Source organism: Idiotropiscis lumnitzeri, chromosome 6 (genome assembly GCF_059441095.1).
Source record: "Idiotropiscis lumnitzeri isolate Australia: NSW breed Sydney's pygmy pipehorse chromosome 6, RoL_Ilum_1.0, whole genome shotgun sequence".
Classification (NCBI taxonomy): Eukaryota; Metazoa; Chordata; class Actinopteri; order Syngnathiformes; family Syngnathidae; genus Idiotropiscis; species Idiotropiscis lumnitzeri.
The window spans coordinates 18,313,188-18,332,582 of record NC_142396.1 but is presented as its reverse complement, the minus strand read 5'-3'; the positions used below and the strand labels follow the sequence as shown (position 1 = coordinate 18,332,582).

Sequence of the window (19,395 nt, the reverse complement as noted above, 5' to 3'; positions counted from 1 at the left end):
CCCATTTGTAGTTTTTTTGTCATAGATGTACTCTGAAGTGAAGTACTCACACTGTCCTCAAGTACAAGTACTCATGTAAAACAAATACAGTATTCTGTTAGAAGCGGAAGAACCGATTAAACACTTTTATGTTTTGTGTCTAGCAAGTGAAAACAGAAAACAATTTGCAAATCATTTTTAGCGTACTTTCAGTTGAACACACATTAAAGACAAGGTCCACATTGTTCAAACGGATAAAAGTATCTGTTGTTGTTGCAAATATTACCTAATTTTGAATTTGAGGCCAGGAAAACGTTAAAAAAAATAGACATAGGCAACAAAAGACAGGGAAAGTTGAAGAATGCCAAAAAAAGCAAAACCAGTCAAATGAATGAGCAAATAGTCCAGCATTCCAACGTTTCTTAACGTACAACTACAAAGACTTTCGGAAGCGCCACATGATCCATAATATACAATTGATTGAGAGAATCGAAAGAATTCCCTGCTCGTAAGTGGCCAGGCCAAAAACCAACACTAAATGGCTATGACCTTCGATCCCTCAGCCAGCTCTACGTTACGCCGGCATCAATGTGTAGCGGCTATTGTGTTCAGTGAAGTTACATCTGGGCGAGGGAAACCCGGGTCCAAAAATGGTCTTCATCATACGAGAGGGGTGTTGTAATTATTACTGTGAACCCAAATGAATGTATGATTGCTTCATATTATATACAATGGTACCGCAAATTATGAATTTAATTCATTCTGCAATTCAAATGTTTCCCATTCCAAAAGAAAGGAAATTGAATTAATGCCTTCCAGCCCCCAAACTACATTGTAGTTACATTTTATAAAGTATGTGCAAAAAGCAGCAAAAAAAAAAAAAGAGACCACGCTTGTTTCTTCAGTTTAATGTTCATGTTAAATACCAAGTACAACTTAGGGAACATTTGTTTGGACCGATATATTGAAGAGAGTGTAATTTAAGAGCTGATGGTGACATTTCCCAAAGATAATGACTGAAATCACTTGATAATTTATTACATAAATAGAGCAGACATTGTACTGGCAAAAATGGTGCTTTTAGCCATTCCATGTTTTCTTTTGTGAGTTAGCCGCGGGGAGCAAACATTTGTTTTTTTGTTTTGTATGTTTGTTTTTGTGTGTTTTTTTTTTTTCATTTTTCAATTCAAGAGACGCTCTAATAAACTCTACAGCTCATACATCCTGTTGAACTTTATTGCCACATTCATCAGAAATGTAGGCGGCCGCTGTTAGAATTGTGATTGGAAGAAGTGTGCGAAACATCTGGCTGCACGCACAACAGCTTTCTTTTTGCTTCGACTGAGGGAACATCAAGTTTTAGCTGCGTTTTTTGGGGAGTCCCAACAATAAGTCAAGAGATCTAAGAGTTAAAAAAAAAAACAGCACAACTTTCACAATGAGTTACGCACAGATCTAATGATGGTTGATAAGCATGACAACCAAAGCACGGATAGGGGATGGCTGACCACTGGGCGGTTATAAAGCCTCCAACAAACTAGCACCTACGATCATTTGGTGACACAAACCCCTCCACCCTCAAGGAGGAGGCCGCTTTACAAAAATAGAAATATTTAAGTTTGATTTTAGGAAATAAACACAAAAACCAAAACCTGATTGCTTTATGTGGCCCACATTGATGGGTGAAGATTACAGAACAGAATGTTATTGTTGCAATTCATGAATGGGAAAACACGTTGAGCTGCCACCTGAGTGGTTATGGAGACACTATGATGCAAAGAGAATGTTGGCTTTCAAGTTTCAAATGTACTTCCAGACCCATTTCAAACAGTCATTTAAGACGTGTGTTTCGTCGCGTAGTTGATCACAGCCATTGTAAAAAAAAAAATATATATATATATATATATATATATATATATATGATCCACAGAAAACTCAGCTGTCCTCATTAGATACTCACGTGTCATAGTCCTGTATGATTTGTCCAACAGCTAAAATTGCAGCGAGATACTCGTTGCTTCCCAGTGGGTTGATGTAATGGAGGGAGGAAGGCTCTCGAGGGTTCCCGTTGGATGCCGTGAAGTCGATACCAACCTACGGAAAAACAACTCATTTTTTTAGGCTGATTTTCTTAGCATTTGCAAGATCAGGAGCAAACTTGATTCTGCACGTGTTAGAAAAATTGTGTATGTTATCAGCTTTCATGGGTAGTTTGTATTTTTGATAAACTACTCGTACCCATCACGCAACTAAAAAATGAAACGTATCTCGCCGACCCTACAGATGACTTCAACCGACTAAGAAAGCGCAAAGAAGAACCAATACCCTTGACACGCTGAGAAAAGAAACCACAAAACTGCTAAGCGCATAAACATATCCGAATCCTTGCAAATTTACTCTAAGTTGCCATGATGAGAATGTGTCACTCGAGTGCAAAAACATTCAAACTGCGTCACTTGAACCATGCAGTGTAAATCGAGTCTTGACAATGAGTAAAAAAAGAACTATCCTCTATAGTTTTGGACAAAAAAACATTTCAGCGACAGACAAATAAAAAATATTAACACCGACTGCCAAGAATGGCCCTGACACCTCAAGGGGGTTCTCAACACTGACGACAACTGAGTGACAATGTGATAACATACATTGCATGTGAATACAAGGAAACACACGCACATACTCACATCTTCAAAAATGCACCTTATCGTGAGACTGAAAGTGACAAGTTTTTCTTCAGGCAAGACTAACAATTTGTGTGCTGAAGGGAACTCCCAACCTACTCTAAACGATCATATTACCTAAGTAATTAATCGTCTATGATTGTTGCTCAAATTTATGTTGTTGCGGGTTTGTTGGTTCACAAACAACATTTATAAATCTCAAAGAGATATTCTTTAGGTATGCAATGTTTGTTCAAAGTGTAACAAAACCTAAATGATTAAGCATGTACACGAATGATCGTTTCCAGACACACAAAAGAGTATTTTATTATTTCCATTGTGCATAGCAATGCCATGTGGGGAATTAATTTGATGTTGCTAAAGCATTACATTTCACAAGCTTTCCTGGCATTTTCCTTCAGTGATCTGTGGTGCTAGACATTATTACTTTGATAACTGTGAATTCAGTGACAGTGGGAGATGACGCCATTCTGTTTCCAACCGGTTTCCAGCCCCTAGCTATTTGTAATTGTTCACACAAAATACACTAAATACAACATTGACAGGCACTCCCGTTCTAAAAGCAATTGCATAGAAACATGGGGCACAGTATTCTAATTATGGAATCTTCCAAAAGGGTGAGGGAGTGAAATTATATACTATATGACATAATGGATGTCATTAACATTGTATATCATTATGATACATTATAATACAAAAAGATTTCTCTATATATCGTATATTTTGAGTTTAAGCCCGCGGAAAAGGCCAACCTGGGAGCACACAATGTTACAGCTTGTGTTAGTCTTTGTTTTTGATTATTAAACCAATTACCACTGGTCATAAATAAACGGTGAAGGTGAAATGACGAATGACAATCATCTTCTACACGTAACCTTGTAACCCAAATAAATAAATCAGGTATAAATGGCAATGAAATGAATAAAAGATAAATAAAAATGCAATATAACAAAATATGCAGAAGAAAAATCCCACTCAAAATGTACACCCAGTTGTTTGTATACATTGTAATCAGGGTTCAGAATTAACTTCTTTGAACAACAGCCAACGTGGCAGGTGACTCTCTAACGCAGGGGTCCTCAACCCTGTTCCTCAAAGACCGCTGTCCTGCCAGGTGTGCATCTCCCCCTGCTGCAACACATCTGATTCAAATGATCCGATAATAAGCATGGTCTTCAGAAGCTGGATAACAATCCTGACCATTTAAATAAGATATGTTACAGCAGGGAGAGATGGAAAACAGGCCGACCTGGAGGAACAGGTTTGAAGACCTCTTCTCTAGATTTGCCAGACAATCAGAATTTCCACTAGCCATTTTTTGCTTTAACTCCGCTGTCTTTATCTACCACTGCCTTGCTAGTGCTGGTTGCACTCAAGAGTGTGAAATGAAGGCAATCATGCTGCCAATCGGCGTCTTAAACGTCGTTGTCTAGCATTACGCCATCTTATTTATTGGAAATGTAGGAGCCGTGCCACTTGATAAGCATATTGCATTTTGAGCCTCACCGGAAATTACAATACTATGACTGCCGTGCAGGTGATGCAGATAACATGTTGTATAGCATGTTGGACGTTTTCCTCTTTTTGATACAATTAAAGCTTTGCAAGTGTTGCAAGAAGCTCTACTATAATCTTGCTCATAAAATATAGCCAAACTTTTTTTAGTGATTCAGAGGAACCCAAAAGTAAAATCATCAGGCAAGCAAACAATCAATTGCAATTGCCCGGTGCGTTTCTCAAAAATAACTTTTTTTCCTAAAATTATTATTATTATTATTACAATCCCTACTCCCTACAGCTGAACAGAAGTGCGATCTAGTCAAATTCAATTATGCTATTGAGCAAAAAAAACTATGTTGTTTAGGGCGAATACAATTCTGAGAAGTGACTAATGGAATGATCATTGAGGACATGTCAATCCTCCCGTTGTATCAAAATGCTTAGACCGGATAACAAATGGGAGCAAATTATCAGTCACCAAACAAATGATATAGATTAACTCATATGTTGGGAGAAAACTAAATGATAAAAAGTTCTAATACCTGAACTATATTGTAGACACAGGTATAAGAATGATATTTTTTTTTTTCCAAGTTGTGTGTTTCATTCATTGCATGTCGACCATTTGAGTCTTCTATCCACTCAAAAGATCTCTTGAAGTATTTGTACCCGAAATTATATCAAACTGAGGACATGCCTGAAAGTCAAATGCTTCTTTTCCAAACAACTCATGCGCAATAGCAAACCTCTTTGTGTTGGGAGTGTTAGCGAGAAATGTTGCTGTTCCCTAAAGCCCCGCAGCCCTGAGGAGAGGAGAGTTTTCCTTCCTGGAGATTAGGATTAGAGTAATTCTAAGTCTGATTGAACACCGCAGAACAGCTCAATCTGCATGCGCACGACTTTGTCTCTTTGTACATGTTTGTGACATGTGTGCATGTATATGAGGTGTGAACTATATGATGATGTGAGAATAAGATTCAGCATGAACCTTAGCTTGTCTAAATCGGTGTGATTTGACAGGAAAGGTGTGAAGATATTGAAGGTGTATGGGCACTGCATCTAATCCTTGTCTTTAATGCAGTTAAGAAATGCGCGTATTTGTGTGGAAGGATGAACGTTTGTAAATTGCTTACAGTTTGGCAGGAGAGAGGCTGTGTGCTGAGGGTAGGATATACTACATTTGCACTGGTGTGTTAAAAGGTTCATTAAGTAGGATGCAAATGCATACGTGGAGTATGTGTGCAACCCTGAAAGAGCTGCGTGTCTGTGACAAAAAACAAAAGATTAGGAGGGTGTTCAAGAGTTAAGAGTCCCTTGCTTTGCCTTGGATTTCGCCCTTATGTCCATTTTTTACATAATTTATTGTGTTCATTAAAACAGTCTTTAGATCAGTCTGCGGCCATCTGTAAAATCAGCAAAAAATACTGGTTAACACATTTTTACTCATTGTTTTTAATATGAATCTTTTTTTTTTTCTTTCATTTTTTCCCTTTCTTTGTTTGATCCCAATTTTGCCATTTTTTCTCTAGCAGATCAGGTTTATATAAACCATCTATTATCTCAAACTCAGCAACAGGTAGTTTTTTTTTTTTATAGCTAAGAATTACAACGCATGGTAAAATCTGTATTGCACAAACCAAAACAAAAAAAAATTACAATTTCTAAAAAACATGATGAACTAGACAAAACGTATGACATTTTTAAAATCAGTGTCAAAAATAAATTAGGGACACACAAAGTCATCTCTGATTGACCAGTGTAATAATTCTGTTGCAGTCTATTCTGTGATCCTGATTCATCGTTCATATATGACCAGTTGACGCTCCGATTGATTTTCACGATACATCAAATATATTGCTATCAAACTCACAGTAAACATGAGCTGGCATCCTCCAAGTATGTAATCCAGGAAAGTGTAGTCCCTTGTAATCTGGAGACACAACAGTCACAGACTATAGTAAACCATACATTATGTAAAATTAAATATATTTTACATTCATTTTATTCCTTTCTACGCCCACATTTTGTTCGAAAACAGGGGGGACGGGGGGCTCAGTTCCGGTACACGAGGGCTGGTATAATTGTTGTTTTTGTATGCCTGCCTGCTGCAACACACCTGATGGAAATGATCAGATAATCAGCAAGCTCTGCAGAAAGTGGATAACGATCCTGATCATTTGAATCAGGTGTGTTGCAACAAGGAGAAAATGGAAAACAGGAAAGATACCAGCACTCTGGGACCAGAATTGCCCATCTTTGTTCGAAAATGTCCGTACAACCCATGTTTTCCTGACACAAGACACCGTTTAACAGATACCACCGTTTTAGATTATAATCGTTAATCCGGTTGTAAAAATATATATTAGACATGTTTCTATTATCACTGTCATGATCCACTCAGCCATTTTTCTGTTAAGTCCATGCTCCTATTCGTGTTTGTTGTTTACCCCAAGCAACATGGTGAGCGGAATGTGGTGCACCATGATGTCTCTGGATATCAGTCACAGTCTTAAGCAAAGGAAGAATTATTCCTACTTTGTATAACTATCTTCTTTGGGGTGTGACTATTCGCAAAATTCGTGAAATCCATTCAGTCAGTCGAATGTCAATGAGATTAGATGGATAAATAAGAATTATGACAGATTTAATTTGATTTTAAAACACTCACTAGCCCTCATGTTTATATTTGTTCGTGTATATTTGTTTTAACTTCCTCGTTAATCCAAAATATCTTGAATGTACAGCTCATGGCACGTTTCTTGCAGTTTATTGATAAGAACAAATCATAGGCCAAAATGATCTTTCTTACCTTACATGATTTGAGGATAATAACGCCAGAATTTTTATAATTCTTCTTCTTCTTTTGTTTCTTTGGGTTGATGCATTCAAATTCCACCTGGTAAAGATTTGGAGACAAAATGAACATGATAAGTATCGATATGAATGCAGGAGTAGCAATTGATGGAGATTTTACTGTAAATCTTTTTTTTTTTTAAACACATGAAACTGAAATGCTTGGAGGAAGTCAGTGAACCAAAAGTAGGTAGTTAATGCCCTGTTATGTGACTGGAAGTTTCAGCAAAAGACTTTGCATCTCAAAAGCTCCTCTTCTTCTTCTCCATCCCCCATCTAGCCTGTCTTTTCTTGTGAGCTCTTTTTAGACACACACCATTGGCACGTGTGAACAGGCTCAGTGGGAGAACAAGTCATGTGGCTGCTTTGCGGCACACACGCCCATAAACACTGACACGTACACACATCTGATGGCGAATTCACTATTTTCTGAACAATGCATCATTAGCAGACGAAGAAAGCATAAACGGGAAGTTAACATCCGTTCAGTGTCGATTCAGCATAGAAACCTAACTCATTCATTAGTATAAAGCTCATCTACACTTATTAATAGTAATAATAATTAATATAATGACACATTTTGAATTAAGATACAGAGGAGACCAGACACCACAGAACAGGGCTTTGGAGAAAAATACTGAAAAAAAAAAATTCTGCATGGACTTGTTGTTGAGACGTGAGGTTTTGGACCCAGAAGCATGGGAAGTAGCAAAGTAAAAAGACTTGATCGACAAAAATACAAAGTAACAAGAGAGAGCAGGGCTGGACACCTTATGGCATGGAAGAAAACTCGGAATTCTGATAACATGTAACTGAGAAACTCAAGCTTAAATAATGAAAGACACCAGGCCACAAAAGCCCAAAGCAATTGACAACATGAAGGATCCAAGCACAGTCATAAAAGGGCGGGCCGAGACACACCAAAAGGTGGATACCAGGTCCTGATTGTCTCTCTCCGATTGCCCATTGGTCTCGGAACGATAACCTGAAGACAGGCTAGAGGATAAGAGCGTTACAGAAGTGTTGCCATTCCTGGGATGTGAACTGGGAATCCCGATTGTCAATGAGGTTGTGGATTGGCACCGTCTGTTCTGTTTACATTCATTCCAAGTCAAACATTTGCTGTAAGTATTCAGCAACTTCCACGCACCATTAAAGTAACATCCAGTTTATGAACTTTTTGAAGTCTGCTTCCGCTGAGAGGAAACTAGAGTATTATTATTTTGCTGGAATTTGAAGCGGTTATAATGTTGTCGCTGCTGAATGTATAATTGCAATTTAAATCTTACGGTATTATGCAAGTGATGAATTAGCATAATGGTACTCAGATGTGCGCCAGTATGCAAAGTATATGTAGAATTCCTGCTGGCAGACACATTAGCTTTTCCAAGAATACAGGATTTTGTTTGCAACGTTTAAGAAATAAAAAAATCTCCACAATTTTATTGGTGAATTTTGCTCGACGGTCATCCGATATCTGAATAGGTACCATACCTTCGATCAAGATGTTGCTGACCTCATACATCGTCACTGAATGCCTTAATACGGACCCCAAACTATCTACCGAGCTAAAATCAGTCAGTCATGGCAACCTAAACATCAGAAAGCCTCAGAGACTTGATGTAGACACATGGTGGATGCAATGGTGGGAAAAAAAAGTGATAAAGAACAAAAGCTGGGCGCCTACAACAGATATTGAGGCAGATGGTGGAGACTCTTCTGTTATGATGTGCTGTGTGAGATAGCTGGCTGAACATTTGAGTTGGTGTGAAACTGGAGTGACTTTAATGAGTGTAGTCTTGTGTGTTTCACTGAGGACAGGAAGCAGCACCTCTAGATCTTCTGGCTACCATCGACTGCTTTAATAACAGATCAGAGAAAAAGTACAAATATAAGCGGAGGGCCAGTTTTATTTTGAAACTGTAGGTGTGCCTCTCTGGTCAAACTACAGACTATGGTTCTGTGGCTCGGACAATTTGTTGTGATCGGCATGGTGACCGTGTGGTATTATAGCCACTCATACAACATTTCAATCACTGACGTTTATTGCAAACTTCAAGTAATATTTTTTACAGTCCGCAAATGACATAGGTTGATGAAAGGGAATCATCAAATTAAACTGAATAATATTGTATGGGAAATATTATGCGCTTCACCCTTGACATTTAGCTTCTTTACTGCGTGTCCATCTGCATTCACATTTGCCTGGGCCGTGGAGTGAGTTTTTTTTTTTTAGTTTTTTTATAAACTACTAGAAACATAGGGAGCGCACACGTAATTGTAAACATGTTTTTTTTTGTTGCCTTGCTGATCAGTAGTGTTTCATTTCACTCTTGTGTTTTTGGAGTGTTGGGGTAACGTGTTTCAAAAGTAACACGGTACAGTAATACATTACATTATGGCCGTAACCAAGTAATAGAACGCGTTACTCTCGTTTTTTTTTTTTTCTTTTTTAATTTAATCAAATATTTTGAACGGAAGTGCATCTTACCTCCTCACTTACTGGGTAAGCTACAAAATGAAACAATCAGATTCTCTCCGAACGTAACGCAGCAACGTTGGGTGGGTTGTCCGTTTGAACATAACATAAACTTAAAGTACAAGTAGCAATAAACCTAACTAAAGAGCTGCAAATAACTTGCGAAGAATGGAGTCATTATGCTTTTTAAATGAGATTTTAATCAAAATAAATTGCAGTACATAAAACACACGACGGCACCTTAAATTGGACAAACCACAATACGAGCCATTAAATTAGAGTCTGATGCACTCCTTTATTATTTCTAGATTTTTGTCAATTGACCTTTAACCTTTGTCTCCATGTAGTAAACAGAATTACAACTTACTGAACTTTGAATTTTAGATCTGTTTTGGATTTAGAATGATCAATTATACATGATATGTCACTATTTTTTGCGTGTAAATTAATTTGATTAGGTTGATAATTTCATTTATGGTTTACAGTCTGGGATGATTTATTTACTGGACAAAATATCAGTTCCAATAGTTAAGTTAAAAAAAAAAATAATATAATAAATATATCAAAGTAATGATCTCCCACCATAGAGTTGAAATATTTGATTTTATAGCCCACACCATATAGCTAAATATCTTCAATACGAGTTAACTTTATCATTTAGAGGAAGGTGGATAATTTTGCATTTGCTTTTGAAAATCAAAATCATTTGTAACTTGCCCAAAGCTGTCTGTTTGTGCAATTGTCTATTTCCATTTGTGTTTATTGTGTTTGTTAAAAGGGCCTAGAGATAATATCTCTTGTAATATATCAATAATGTTGACTTGAGTGCAAAAACACAATGCAGAGCATTTTGATGATCAATCTTTTTAATATTGCAGGAAATCCACTGCATGTCTGTATAAAAAGAAAACCCTAAAAAAATCTTGACATCTAGTTTTTATATTCAACAAGATTGTTGTGGATTTTGTACACTATAGTATTATTGAACACTGAGAATAAACTAATGAATTAATTTAATAGTTCCAAATTAGTAAGACCAATAATCATGAGCTTACTTAAAAAAAAAAAATCATCTTTTTAATATCCTTTCAGCGGCCAGTAAAAAAATCCATCACCAACTATAGAAGACTGGATAAGTATTGTGCATGACATTTATGCTATGGAAAAGTTAACGTACTCCCTTAGGGTCGAACTGGATAAAGTCTATTGGATATGGCGCAAGTGGAGAGAACATGTGAAACCGATTAGATCTGACTTCGGCTGACGCAGCAAAGGTCGGTAGTGCTCGTTACTTTGTTTTACGTCTCATGTTAATAAGTGCTCCGATATGCTCCCAATCATTTTTATTTAATTTCACTATTATTATTTATTCCCTCTTGTGGTTTTTTTCACTTTAGTTTTTTCTCACTTGGTCTGATTGTTTATGAAACGGAAAGGTTGCGCATCAATAAAAAGAAAATTATTTTAAAAAAAAATTAATAAAAAAAAAACATCAACTTAACTCAATCCAATGTTTAAATGAAAGGGTTCCATTTCCTTATCCAGCACAAGTGCAGTTTAATTGTGTGTATGGGTGGGGTTTTATTTCTTTGGGTATTTTCCCAGACTTTGCACAAAATCATATCACATGACCTGCACTACCACCACCTGCTTCTAGGACCCAAAATGTTCAACTTTCTTTTGAAATTCATCATAATATATGACATATATTTTTACATTTCATCTCCAAAACAATATATTACCTCCACCGAGTTTTGAGCCTCACTCATCTTGGCCACTGTGGTTTGGAATTCTCCAATGAAGTCATGGCCACCATCATTATCGTAGTCATAACACAAGACCTGTTATTATGCAAGAAAAATAATATATAAGTGAATGTAATCAATACAGATGTGGGTAGCTTGCAGTTGCGCTGATTTAGAAATTCAATTTAATACACAGTTACCTCCATACGATACATTTGCATTGTAGAGGGCTACAGAAAACTAGCATTCAAAATCAATGAATACATTGCACATCTGTATTTCTGCTAAAGGTTTAAAGGTTAGTTGTACACAATAAAAAGCCCAGGTAGTCTCTGTGGCATGCCATTGGAGTGTAGTGAAAGTTCCAGAAAAAAAGCCAAATGCGGCTTCAAATTTGTACGACACGAAACTGACCTTAATGTTTCTGTCCACATCTCCATTACAGAGAGAAACAAGAGGCACAGTAAACTGTTTCCAGGATGGGTCTAAAGTGTTCTTTATAACCTGGGGTGACACAAAGTCAAACATAATTCATGACATCAAACAGTACCTGACATATTATCAAGTGGCACCCACAACAGAAACAGAAACACTGAGCCACTTTTGCAGCGGCGCATCTCTCACAACTGGAAATATGTGAATTGAACTTTAACAAATTGGTGAAAACATTGGACTCACCTCTGTCCTGTGTACCAGCATCCATTTTTCATCTTCTCCCAGCTTGTGAAATTCCAGATAGGGGTCTGACTTCCCAAAGAAGTCCTGCAAAGAACAAGGACACATTATGTTGGTTTATGGGCTCCATTTTCATAGATAGCAGATCTGTGTTGGGGCGCAAAAGTCGGTGGGTCTAGGGACTCCAGAGGGCTCCGGGGTTGAGAATGAGATCCTTGCCCAATGGGTGGACTTTGAGTATTTTGGGGAGTTGTTCACGAGTGAGGGGAGGATGGAACGTGAGCTAAACAGGCGGATCTTTAGAATGCCTTGGGCTTCCTCCTTTGAGAGCAGGACAAAGTGGCTGGGGAGAGGGATGTTGGGCCTTCCCTGCTCAAGATGCTGTCTTTGTGACCTGCATGTCCTTGGATATGCGGAAGAAAATGGGTGGAGGGCTGGTGTTCTGGCGACCAGCACAATTTTGTAAATTAGGAAACCCAACCAACTCTAGAAAACACAATTTCTACAACAACCATTCAAAATATCTGTAATTTGGTCTGCTTGTTGGATTGAAATCTTTAACTTTAACTGGGATTCTAAACTGTAACCATTCACTTTCCATTCCATTCATTAGTAGATGCTGATGTGCGGGTCCTATTCTATCCATCCATCTATCCATTTTCTGAATTGCTTATCCTCAAGCTTTGAATATAAAAATGTTTGCATTTCTGTGTGGAGAACCACCTACCTTCTTGTCCAGTTTACGCCCACTCAGGGTCAAAGTGATGATCCTGTTGTCAGACAGCTCCTGGGCTGTAATCTATTCGAACATTACAGCATAACATAAGCAGAAGGCACATTCCGATAAACATCCTGTCACCAAAATAGTCGTTGCAAAAGGAAAGACAAAACAAAGTACAGGTTCTCACAGTAATGGATCCTTTACCAGCAGGCTTCCCGTTGGCCAAGATCAATGGCCGGTGAAGTTTCTTATTGGACACAATCTAGCAAAGAATGTAAGAGACACATATGCCACATTATTACCCAAAACAGTTTTGGTAATAGCTAATGAAGTGAAATCATTCCCTACAACTCCAAGCGTGCAAACTTTTTCCCCCAAGAAATCGTGTTCATAGAGCTGCGTGGCACACTTGTCTTCATCAAACATGGCAAAGCGAAGCTTCTGAATCTCTTCAAAGTGGTAGTCCACCTGGAACTTCACTCCAAAAACTGGGTTCAAGTTATTCACAGCTGTTTCAGTCCGGCCAAGCTGAAACACAAGAAGATGTGAGAATGCTTTTCAGTAACAACTCTTTTGAAACTTGATTTAAAATGGTGACAACTGTGTGTGATCAAAAGTGTATGCTGTAATAAAAAGGCAACTAGGATACAAAAATAAAAATACATCCATTTTCAAATCCAGTAATGTTGTTTGCATTTGTAAAACTGAAGGATTTAATTGTTCATTCATAAGACTTTAAATAATTCTATGAACAAAAAAAAAAAACGTGTTTTTTGTTGAAAGAATTGGTTATTCTGTTTGCTTCGATTCTACAGTGATACAGTTACAGTTTTAGAGTAGAATGATGGATTGTTCGATGCTTTTATGATCTCAAGGGAAATTACTTCAACTGTGACTCAAAACATGCCACGAGAGAACGAGAGGGAGGAAGAGAGAGAGAGACAGAAATAGAGAGAACGAGCGAGAGAGGAAAATGAAAGCAAAACACAGACGCAGCGAGAGAGCGAGAGAGAGAGAGGAATGCAAAACCTTCCAGTCCAAGAATTAAATTATGGTGGGTCAAGTTCAAAATGTTTTTTTATTGACCCTATGTGTTTTTTTTTCCTGAAGGTGGAAGAACATTAAACTTGCTTTGGCCTAGAAGTCGGTACATCAGACCAGAAAATGACCAAAGACACCAACTACTTTGGACCTTCTGCGTATGTGTGAGAAGTAGTACCCCTCCATGCCATCAGAAGCGATAGTCACAGCGTAGCCTTTCGTGGCGATGTCCAATAACCGAGCCTTTCTTCAGTGAGAGTGATTCATTCCTCTTTGTGCTTTTCTGTCCAGCCAGCCGTTATGTCCATAGAGGAGATGTGGAAAAATGAGTGAAGTCAATTTAGTTCTTGACGAATAGCTTCAAATTTCCCCGTGTGTCCGCTTTCTTCACTTCACTTTTTTGTCCTGTGCACTGATTCACTAACTGACAGCCAATCACAGTGATCATTTGTCTCGACTCTTCGACCCGATTTGACATGTTGAATCGGTCAAGCATGCCCCCCAAGAACAGCTCAGACTTTCCGACGGTCGGCGACGTCGGATTGGTGTGTAGAGGCCATAACACTCTCATGGTGTTACATTTAGAATTTACACCGATCTGATCAAGTGGAGAGCGTTCACAATTTTGCATTCCAGGAAAATATCAAGGGCATTGATCAGAACCGTAAAATAAGACATGACAGCAAGCAAACGCCGTTCACTCCAGGATCCTTGTGTGTTGCCATTGTGTCTATTTGAGCCTGAAAGCAAATCGTTGGCAGGTGTCTTGTGAGCCAAAAGCCTTTGCACTGGGAGGCGGAAGTTCCTTGACTATCCGATTACAATAAATTACATTGACATTGTGCTGTGCAAGTTAGGTTAGCCTAGCGTTCGTGAGCAGCCGGGAAAGCAAGGACTCAGGAAAGATGAGTGACGGTGTGACATGACGCTATTTGAACCAGTTTGGAGCTAATTGGAAAGTGGGACCTGTCCACAAGCAGCATAGTCACTTCTGATTGATGATTTGGGGCAGATCGGAACGCTTAAAAAAAAAAAATCCTGCTTTGAAAAAATTTTTTTTTTTTTAGAGTCGTTTGAAAATCTTTTTCCGCATGCCCCCTTTCCACTTTGACCAGCTGCACATCCAAAGGTTTCTGCATGCCACTGGTGTGTTCCACTTGTCTACTCGTAAATTTCTGCTTCACCCCACAGTCATCCGCTCACAATTTCTTGCTTTCTGGCTTGCGTTTGCACACTTTTAGCTTTTCTTGACCTCACGATATCCCCATTGCACTCAACTGAGTCTCACTTCTCCCTCTCACAGAACAAGGATAGATGAAGCAATAAGAAGGGAGGCAAATGAGGGGGAAAAAAAGGCATTGGAAAAATAAATTGGAGACAACAAAAGCTAACTGGAGGGATTAGAGGATGAGAAATGCTGCATATGCTAAACTCTCAGCGCTGTGGATAACAGCCAAGAGAAGGTTTGGACTACAATTCAGGGCCACTAAGCTTATTTAGTTTCTCCATCTGTTACCATAGCAACCAATGGCAATTTCACATCAGAGCCACATGCCCCGCTGACCGTAAGCTAGCTACTACTAAGGTCTCGCCTACACACAAGCAGGCACACACAGAGACAAACACACAACCTAATGTGTCTTGTTGGTCAGTTTACCACAAAAAAAGAAAACCTGAGGCATCAGACCGAATACAGCAAAAATAATGCCTCAAGATTATTTGCGCAGTGGGGCCAAAAAAGGACTAAAATCAAAAGAAACCCGAACACAATAGAAGGATTTCTCTTTCCAAATAAATAATCATATACTGTCATCCCTCACCACTTCATGGCTGGAGTTTTGCGGGTTTTCAGGAAGTATTTATCAAAAATTTAAAAATTATTAAATTCAGCCATATTGGCAGCCATTTTGCAGAGACATGCGTTGTTTCAAAGAGATGAGATGACTCGGAGGCTTTGTATATAACCACGGGCACTCATACAAGGCACATGATTGGTTCATTGGTTGGACCAATGACAGCATGCGTAAATTTATCCCATGATGCATCAGCGCAGCCTCACCCAGTATCTTCCCTTGTTGTATCTCGCCTGTGATTATCTGGCAAGCAGGTATATTCCAATCTTTGCTTACACTGAAAAAAGTTTTTGTTCAATTTTACTTTAAGTGGTCACACTTAATAAAATCACCTTGATCCAGATTTATTTTTAAATGAACTACGCATAAAATGTTTCTAGATCCAATTTATTTCATTTTTATTCAACACAACTTTTTTTGGGAGTGTACTTTACCTTGGCCCTTACGAGTATAAGAGCTATAGAAATCTGTGAATAGATGTTAGTCGTTTTACTGCATTGTTCTCGATTTAATCAAAATTTCCTTCCTTGTCCCAGTTTACTTGTACTCGGCGTAATAACTGAACCTATTTTGGAGCTTTGCCCTCTCTCCCAATAGTCGAATATTTGATTCAGTTTCTTTATCCACTTGAAAGTGAGCACCAAAAGCACGTATTTCCTATGGTGTGATTATGGGCCAAATACTTATTTTGTTATTTAGGAAAAAGTCAACCCCAAGAGTTTAAGGAAGGCTTATGTTAATTAGCCACACTGTCACGTAATTAGTGAGGTGGAAGTGCAGAACAGCTCACTCAGACAATTTTTCAGAAATTTGCAGCTCACTAAAGACTGACTTATTCTCGTTTCAAACATCACATTTGACCCCTCGGTCCATGCCCCTTGTCAGTCTGTGTTAAATTCTTTTGATCTTGTTTCCTCGAGGTTCTTAAAGTATGTTGTTGAACCGATTAAGCGAGCAAATTAGCATGCTTTTCATGTGCCCTGTACTTGGATGGATCTTCCTCTTGCATTCCTACAACATGTAAGGTTAATTGAAGACTTAACTCATTCACTGCCAGCCAAGGTAAAACGAATGTACTTTTTGACTTCTACATCCGTCAATGGCATTTCCAAAATAACACATTTTCATGCATATTAAAACTATGTGAATTATTAACGATTATTAAAATGATCTTGGGAAAATGTTTTTCCTGATTTTATGCCTGTAGTTAAATATTTCAATAATGGTTTCACTAAAACACAATATGCCTGGACAAGAATAGCCTAACAGACCGAAGAGTAGACTGTGGAGACATAAGACGATACCAAGGGGGTGGTGTCAATCATTTGCCATGCACGTCGCCCGTCACCCAGCAGCCAGGAGGAGTGACGTGGAATTAGCAACATTCCTGCTTAACAGGTAAGCGAATCACCACTTTTAAACTTATAATTGTTTGTACAACATGCAAAACTGTAACATTTGTTGTTTTGCAAGACTTTCATGAATAAGTAACGATATTAATGTAGCAGCAATAGCAAAGGTTGACTTATTTACTGCGCAAGACTCATGCATGTTCATATACGAGAGGGGGGGAGTGAAGTCAGGCTTTGTCCAAATCTTGCAAGCAGTTTGAAAACTACAAGATCCCCCTTTAATTGTCCATACCGCCACGATAAACCACTGCCTAGCTGAAGAAGCTGAGGTGATGGACAACCCCAGAATGTCCCAAGACTTAAACCCTATCAAACATCTGTGGGGCATTGTCAAACCAAGGTTTGAGAAGCACAAGGTATCTAACAACCACCATCTTAGTGATGTCTTAAAAGAGAAGTGGAAGAGGATTCCAGTAGCAACCAGGCAGTGCTGGAAAAAAATATTCACACAATTTTGAAATTTTCACTTCGGGGTGCTCACGCTTTTGTTGCCATTCGTTTAGAAATTAATGGCATTATTTTGAGGAGACAATGAATTCCACCTCTTATACAGGCTCAACATGGACTCCTCTGTATTGCAGCAAAGCATAGTTTCTTCGTTGTTGTCCCATGAAAAGATATAATGCAATGTTTATAAAAATGGGAGCGCTGTATTCACTTTATGTTGTCATTTAAAGTAGAACTTTTAAAACAATCATACAAAAACAAAACCCAGCACCCTACTATGTCGTGAGAGATCATCAAGGGTGTTGCTGGAAATTTCTCTTAATTTGTCAGAAAATTACAATCTATTATTTTTAATCTTCATTTATCAATAAAGTCCAGTGAAAGGTAGAACAATTACATGCGAGTATACAGTGGTTCTTAGAAAGTCCGGTCCGACCGGATGGTCAAACGCTAACTCCCTTCAAGAGTCATTATTTTCTTCCCTTTACAATCAATCACTGGATTTTACTGTTTACAATATTGCAGAGATAAAATATACAACTTGGCTGAGAATTGTGCTGTCGTTTTTGTGAATGTCTTTGGAGGAGTGAAAATTGCAGTCACAGACATTTCCTCTTTGTGCATGACAACGAACCCATCTAATTAAGAGCTTGTTATACCCAGAAAATGCACCGACTTAAAATACGTTACCAATCAGCTGGCAAAATGTTAATGCAACTCAGTACTGTTTAATCAAGTCCCATGCTGACCATAATATGATACGTCGGCAGAAAAAAACTAGATGAGGTTTGTTAAGCCTACATCGCACCCATCCACGCTCTGTATATCGCCAGCTGGACCTTGTGTGTGGGGGCTATCGACACAGAGTATCAAACATATTTGATAATTTCGACGCCAGGTGGCTGGGGCGCAGGAGCCAACCGCACACGGCCCATTCACTCTTCATACTCCATATAAGGCAGCGCTTTGTCACTACATTTCGGAGGCTCTTTTGGAGGATAAATTAGTAAATTGATTGATTTGGGCTTTTTTTTTTTTTTGGGTGCTCAGGTACCAAGCGCTCCAATATGCCACAATGGGTAGATGACAGTCTTTTGCGAACAAAGTGCTGGGTGAACTTGATTTATTCAGAGCACTCTGAAAGAATATATATGCTTGATTGAAAGCATATATAGTTTTGATATGCTTTTGAACAAGTTTATTTTTTGGACTCCAGGACCACACTTACTGAGAACCACACGTATCAGCTTTTTGTTCAAATAAACAGGCTCAGATTTCAAGCTTTTGTGAGTAAATTGCAGTATTTTTGTTTGGTGTACCATGAGATTAGCTCAGAAAATCTTGGGCAATACTAAAATTCTTTCCCCCTCTTTCTGTCAGCACCCTTCTTACCTCTACCCAATTCCCATCCACTTCATGGAAGAGAACACAGAATGGGTCAGACTTGGAGGCGACATCGCGGTCCAGAAGACTGGCAGCGGTAACTGAAAGCTCCACCCGTGTGACACAGTGCTGGGGTCCAACACCACGTGTTTGGCCCTCAATGGCTGAGCCCAAGGTGTAGGCCATGGTCTGACTTTGCAAATCTTCACCCTGAAGATTAGCGGAAGAAGAAGAAAGAAGTAAATCATTCATAATCAAATCAAGGGACGGCATTTTTCTTGGGACCGTGGTGTGGTCCACTAGAGCTTGAAGCTGGATCCATGGCTTAGTAGATTAGCTTGTCTGCTCAAATAAGTAAGTATGTTAACCCGAACCCATCAAGATAGTAGTTCTGGGGAATTCTAAGAAAAGATCGTCTATTCCTAGTCCACAGATTATGACATATTTTGAGAGGAAACATTTTTAAAACAGTCACCGGATTTGACCGTTTCCAATATTACACATAATGCAGATCTGAAATAAACAACCTAACTCAGATTTGTGCTGTTGTTTGTGTGTGAATTATTTTTTGGTGCAATGAAAAATAGCTGCCGTGACTACTTGTGGTTCGTGATGTTGCGATATTT

The 19,395-nt window shown here is 38.5% G+C and overlaps 1 protein-coding gene across 2 annotated transcripts in view; it reads right to left on the bottom strand.

The window, feature by feature from the left end:
- cpne2 (copine II) overlaps positions 1-19,395 on the bottom strand; it is a 34,922-nt gene that overhangs the window by 10,498 nt on the left and 5,029 nt on the right. For both annotated transcript variants that reach the window (XM_088299058.1, XM_088299060.1), the window contains exons 2-11: positions 18,779-18,979; positions 12,982-13,161; positions 12,821-12,895; positions 12,640-12,711; positions 11,916-11,999; positions 11,652-11,741; positions 11,235-11,333; positions 6,970-7,056; positions 6,031-6,090; positions 1,940-2,073 (exon numbers count right to left, since the gene is read on the bottom strand). In XM_088299058.1, the coding sequence (XP_088155184.1) occupies positions 1,940-2,073; positions 6,031-6,090; positions 6,970-7,056; positions 11,235-11,333; positions 11,652-11,741; positions 11,916-11,999; positions 12,640-12,711; positions 12,821-12,895; positions 12,982-13,161; positions 18,779-18,955 (1,058 nt within the window). In that variant the 5' untranslated portion in view covers positions 18,956-18,979. The remainder of the gene's footprint in view (positions 1-1,939; positions 2,074-6,030; positions 6,091-6,969; positions 7,057-11,234; positions 11,334-11,651; positions 11,742-11,915; positions 12,000-12,639; positions 12,712-12,820; positions 12,896-12,981; positions 13,162-18,778; positions 18,980-19,395) is intronic.